This window comes from Lycium ferocissimum, chromosome 4 (assembly GCF_029784015.1).
Source record: "Lycium ferocissimum isolate CSIRO_LF1 chromosome 4, AGI_CSIRO_Lferr_CH_V1, whole genome shotgun sequence".
Taxonomy (NCBI): Eukaryota; Viridiplantae; Streptophyta; class Magnoliopsida; order Solanales; family Solanaceae; genus Lycium; species Lycium ferocissimum.
The window spans coordinates 63,146,616-63,151,613 of record NC_081345.1 but is presented as its reverse complement, the minus strand read 5'-3'; the positions used below and the strand labels follow the sequence as shown (position 1 = coordinate 63,151,613).

General features: G+C 34.3%; 1 protein-coding gene across 1 annotated transcript; it reads right to left on the bottom strand.

Moving 5' to 3' along the window:
- Positions 1-304: 304 nt before the first annotated feature.
- On the bottom strand, positions 305-2,799 carry LOC132053597 (uncharacterized). Its single transcript, XM_059445685.1, has 2 exons — positions 2,525-2,799; positions 305-921 (listed from the first exon to the last, which is right to left on the bottom strand). The coding sequence occupies exons 1-2, from the start codon at positions 2,620-2,622 to the stop codon at positions 627-629; spliced, it is 393 nt and encodes a 130-aa protein (XP_059301668.1). The 5' UTR covers positions 2,623-2,799; the 3' UTR covers positions 305-626.
- Between the last annotated feature and the right edge of the window lie 2,199 nt (positions 2,800-4,998).

Below are 4,998 nucleotides of genomic sequence, written 5' to 3'. Positions count from 1 at the left end.
TTTAATGATTTTTTCAATTATTTTACATTTTCTAGGAGTATAATATTAAAGATGAAGCCTTTTTCAAGACTTGAACTGCACTGTAATATTGATAAATTATCTTGTAGTTTGATTAATATAATGTCTTTAATTAACTTTTTAAGCGGTGTGTCACACTCCAAAAATTCATTTATTTTGAAATGGTGGGAGTATAAATATTTGACTATATATTTAATTACTATTGTACATCAACTCAAGATTATTATAAGAACTCATAAACTTCAAATTCTAAATCAGCCATTAGACACGACTACAAGCTAGGGAATTAACCAATCAAGAAAAGTTAATAGGCAAAATAAAACTCATACTTACTAACTAGCATCCGGATTTGTACATGGAAGAGTTCCACTGGTTTTTACAACTTATTTAGCATAATATATATAGGGCCAAAACCTCTTGGCAGACAAAAAGGAAAGGAAAAAGAAGAAAAAAACACTAGAAAATCAAAACACTTACAGTTATCCATAGGAAGAAATATGAACATGACTTACCAAAGCCTCATTTCTCATAAACTTCTTCGACTCTAGATTTCGCTTCATTCATCTGCTAAAGCCGGATGTTTTGTGCAGACTGCCCTTTTTATGTTTTTAACACATGACATCCTTAAGAAGCTTGTACCTACGAGTTGTCCTAGGTGAAGGAGTGCCATTAGGATTATTAATTTTTGTCCTTTCGGCAGTACCACTTTCTTCCCCCTTATTATCATTCTGCTTGATTTTATTATCTCCTGAATATTCTGATCTACTTATGATTAATCCTGAATCGCTAACTCCAATGGATTTCCTGGAGGAACCCCCATGTCTCGAGCTTTTTCCCTCACTTTGACACCAATCACACACTTGTATTGCCTCCGATGATTCGCTGTAGTAGTTGCTACAATACCTATGGATTCACAAAACATATATATTAGTAATAAATAACATAATAGATCTAGTGTACAATAATATATTCAGTGTAATTCTACAAGTGGGTTTGGGGAGGTGCGAAGCCTTATTCCTACATTATAAGGGTAGAGAGGTTGTTTCTGATAGACCATCGGTTAAAATAAAGCATATCAAATCATGTAAAAAAGCCATGCAGAAAATAATGAAAGAAAGAAATAATAGCAACAACAAACAATACGACAACCGAAGCAAGAAAAATAACATATAACAATAAAATCAAAGAATAATAGATCTAGTGTGAGTTCTGCAAAATCATAGCTTTTGTCTCAAATTATATATATATATATATATATATATTCCAAATTAACTAATCTCAGATTAAAAAATTGTAACCACGAAGACTCGTGGTCTACTATTTTAAGTTTAAAGTAATGAGAGCTAGAGTCATCCCTTTTTCTTGCTGTTTATTTTTATCTTCATTTTTAAAGTATTTCCTCAAATTCTAACGGGCCTTAGGATCTGAAGAACACGAATTGAGCTAGAAACTCAACTTGAAGTGGGTAATTTTTTTTTATTTTTTTTATGTCTACAGTTAGCTCAGAGTTTAATTAATCTCCTTAATTATTTACCGGAACTGACTCTTGCCATAATTGAATTTCTTGTTTTGTGTATCAGGTCTTATAGTGGAGAAACATTGTCCGTAGCTTTGGCTTGGTCCCTCACTGGCACGCCTTTAATTAGAGTCTTTTGACTGATTCTTTTGTTTTTTTTCCCTTTCTCCCCTTTCTTGGTTGTGGCCAGCCAAACATGACCCTCGTCCACCGCCACTATCACCTATCTCGGGGAACATCGTACTAGGCTCTCATCCTTATTATCCGGCAATATCCATGATCATAACATGATTACTATTCTCTTCGTACTTGTCATGTGTCATTTTTTTAGAGTCAAATTACATGATTAAACTGCATTATTGACATGAAAAATTTACAATTATAATGTTTTTCGTATATAGTTCTGAATGTATGAATTAAAATCTCAAATATTGAATTAAAATAATCAATTTTAGCTTCAAAAATTAGTCAAATTGACTTTCAAAAAGACGTGACAAGCAATTTTTTGAAAGGTTATTTCATCCTAAATCCTAGCTCACGCCTATAAAAATTGGTACATATTCCTTCGAAAAGGCATGTCGTCGAATACCCCATAACTTTTGGCATTCACAAAGGAATCAAGAAATCAAATATTGTCTTTCTCAAAATTCAAAGTGATCAAGAGACGATCTTCCTCAAGATCAACTCGAAATTTCAAACTGCCTGATGTTTTTGGAGATCAAATCACAAGATATCATTTTACGTTCGAGAAATATGCTATTAACGACCCTCAAATCACGGAAAAAAAAATCAAGAAATAAACAGAATTGTACCCAAACTATTTATATAAAAATTTCTTATTTCTTTCATACTTTATTTGTGTTTACAGTTTATTTTCCGTACTCAAAAATTTATTGCAAACACTGATAGACAAGAATATATAAACCAATAATCAAGAGAGAAATTTAATTTGGAGAGTGAAAACTGAGAAGGGTGATGAGATATACATACGAGTGCTGAAAGCGGTGGTGGCACTTGGAACAACGGAAGAGCTTATCAGGGAATCCCACATCACCGCACATGGAACAAACTGTTTGAAGATCCGCCATTTTCTTTACTTCTTCTTCAATTCTTGATTAGCTGTTTGATTTGACGGCAATTAGAGCAACAGAGAAGACGGAAAGCTCTTGAGGCGGCATTTGCGTGCGTCTCTCATGTCATTTATATAGAGAGACAGACATGGTTGAATTATCTAACATACACGAACGACATTAAATAAAGAATTAAACAAAAATATGTACTACTATATTTTAATGTGAGTGTGATATGTATACAGGTATATAGACCACAGGTTGCTTGCAGTCGTTTTCAGTTGAGGGACAGATGATGTGAACCTTAAAACTCAGTTATTAAAAAAAAAAATTAAAAAAAAAAAACTCAGTTGTTGAATGACAAATATGTCCCTTAGCTTGCTTTGAGGATAGGGACAGGCAATTTGCACGATTGCCCTTATTCGGGGGTGGACTTTAATTTTTGTCCTTTGCTAAAAACTCTCTGGTTCCAGGTTTGAACCCCCGCTCAATCAAAAATTAAAAAAAATTGGCAAGGTAGAATTTGGATAGTTTCAAACTTTACCTTAAGACAGAGTTTTGCCTTCAGGCATAAGGCAAACTCTCCCTTAAGGCGGAGTTTTGCCTTCAGATATGAGGCAAAACTTTACCTTAAGGTAGAGATTTGCATTAAGGCAGTTTTTTTTTTACTGAATTGGAATTTTGCAAAACTCTGCCTTAAGGCCTAACTTTTGCCTAAATAGGCCTTATTTTGCTACGAAACTTTGTCTTGCGGTACTTTTTTTTTTTCAACTGAGCCGGGGTTCGAACCTCAAACCTCATAGTATTAGGTTAACAACAAAAATTAAAGACACGTGCCTTTGAAGGGCAATCCGCACAAAAAAATGGATAGAGATAGAGGGAATGACAGCGAGTGAAAAATGTAATATGTATTTACATATAAATTTTTATTATCATTTAATCATAATTAATATCTTCATCTCATTAAATCACTCGTTAATACTAATTAATTGATGTATGATTTACTCTAATTAGCTTACAAGCTTTCGATTTGTTTCTCTTACTAGCTCCGGTCCACTTTATGTTACACCTCGAAAAATTTTCCGTTGATGCACAATGAATAGACTAACGAAGAGCACGAAGTGCACGGTGTTGCAATGAGTAAGGAATGACAATTGATGACCCTAAGTAAGATCTCAAAGACATTCGATGTTAGATGAGAAAGTTGCCAAGAGAAGGCAAGGCATACGATAAGTATCGGAAGAGATTTACAAGTAACAAGTTAATGATGATTCAACGATGCTTTGGAGAAGAGTTATAACGTCCCTTAGATTGTTAATAAGGTGATAAACAAGTGTCAAGAAGGTTCCATAAGGATTGGAGATCAAACGAGTCGACGAGAATAAGTTCGGAATGGCATTATACGCCAAACATGCGCCGTATAAAACATACGACCGTATGTTCAAGCCGTATAATCAACCCGAATGACACCTCTCTCGGACCAAATCTACGACGAGACATACGGTCGGTATAATTTATACTGGACCGTATGTTGGTACGTAGAATAAGTGGGGACCGATTGTGTTATTAATAAGGGATTCAAGTTTCATTTCATTTCATTTCTCTTTCACACCCCTTCTCTCTAGAACATCTCTCTACACTTCTCCCACAAGATTTCAAGAGATATTAGTGTTCAACTTCATCAAACCAAGTGAATCAAGTGTAAGAAACCCATTAAAGTTCATCCAAAACAAGAAATCCAAGTGAAGGTGAAACTAGGGTTTTGCTCAAGTGGAGTGGTTGCACCCAAGGTTCATCCCTACACCATCTAAGGTATGTTTTAATGGTATTTCCTTGTTGTTTAAGGTATTTGAAAGTTGAAACACTTGGATTGTAGAAGGAAATAGAAAATGGGTCATGAATGTGGGAATAGTGTCACTTTTGAGTAAATGTTGGATTGAGTCATGATTCTTGATACATTATGATTATAATCATGTCATAGATGATATTGAGAACATGGGATAGATGTTGTATATGAATGAACGTAATCGTGTGTTATGACCATGAATATGGATGACCGGAAGTGAATTGAGAAGTAAGGATAATGTAGGCGAATAAAGGCTATTGTTATGATGTTGTGAATGTTAGTATTGATGTTTGGGAGTTGATATATGATATGGAGGAAGTCGTATAAATAAAGGAGATCTTTGTCCAATTTTCTCTAGCTTTAGTCATGCATGCTAAGCTATCAATTTTCTAATGATAGTATAACTCTAATGAAGGTAGAAACATGAGCATTGGAGGAGAACGTGCAAGTGATAGAATAGTTGAATGGAAAGGTATGTAAGGCAAACCCTTCTTTCATAAGGCATGGTTCTTTGGCCAACTATCTATTCTTCCATGAGCCTATGATAT

Excerpts from the sequence above, each read along its gene's own strand:
- LOC132053597 (XM_059445685.1), bottom strand. The coding sequence starts at position 2,622 with ATGGCGGATCTTCAAACAGTTTGTTCCATGTGCGGTGATGTGGGATTC. Across the intron at positions 922-2,524 it reads CACCACCGCTTTCAGCACTC|GTATTGTAGCAACTACTACA; the intron begins GTATGTATATCT and ends GTGAATCCATAG.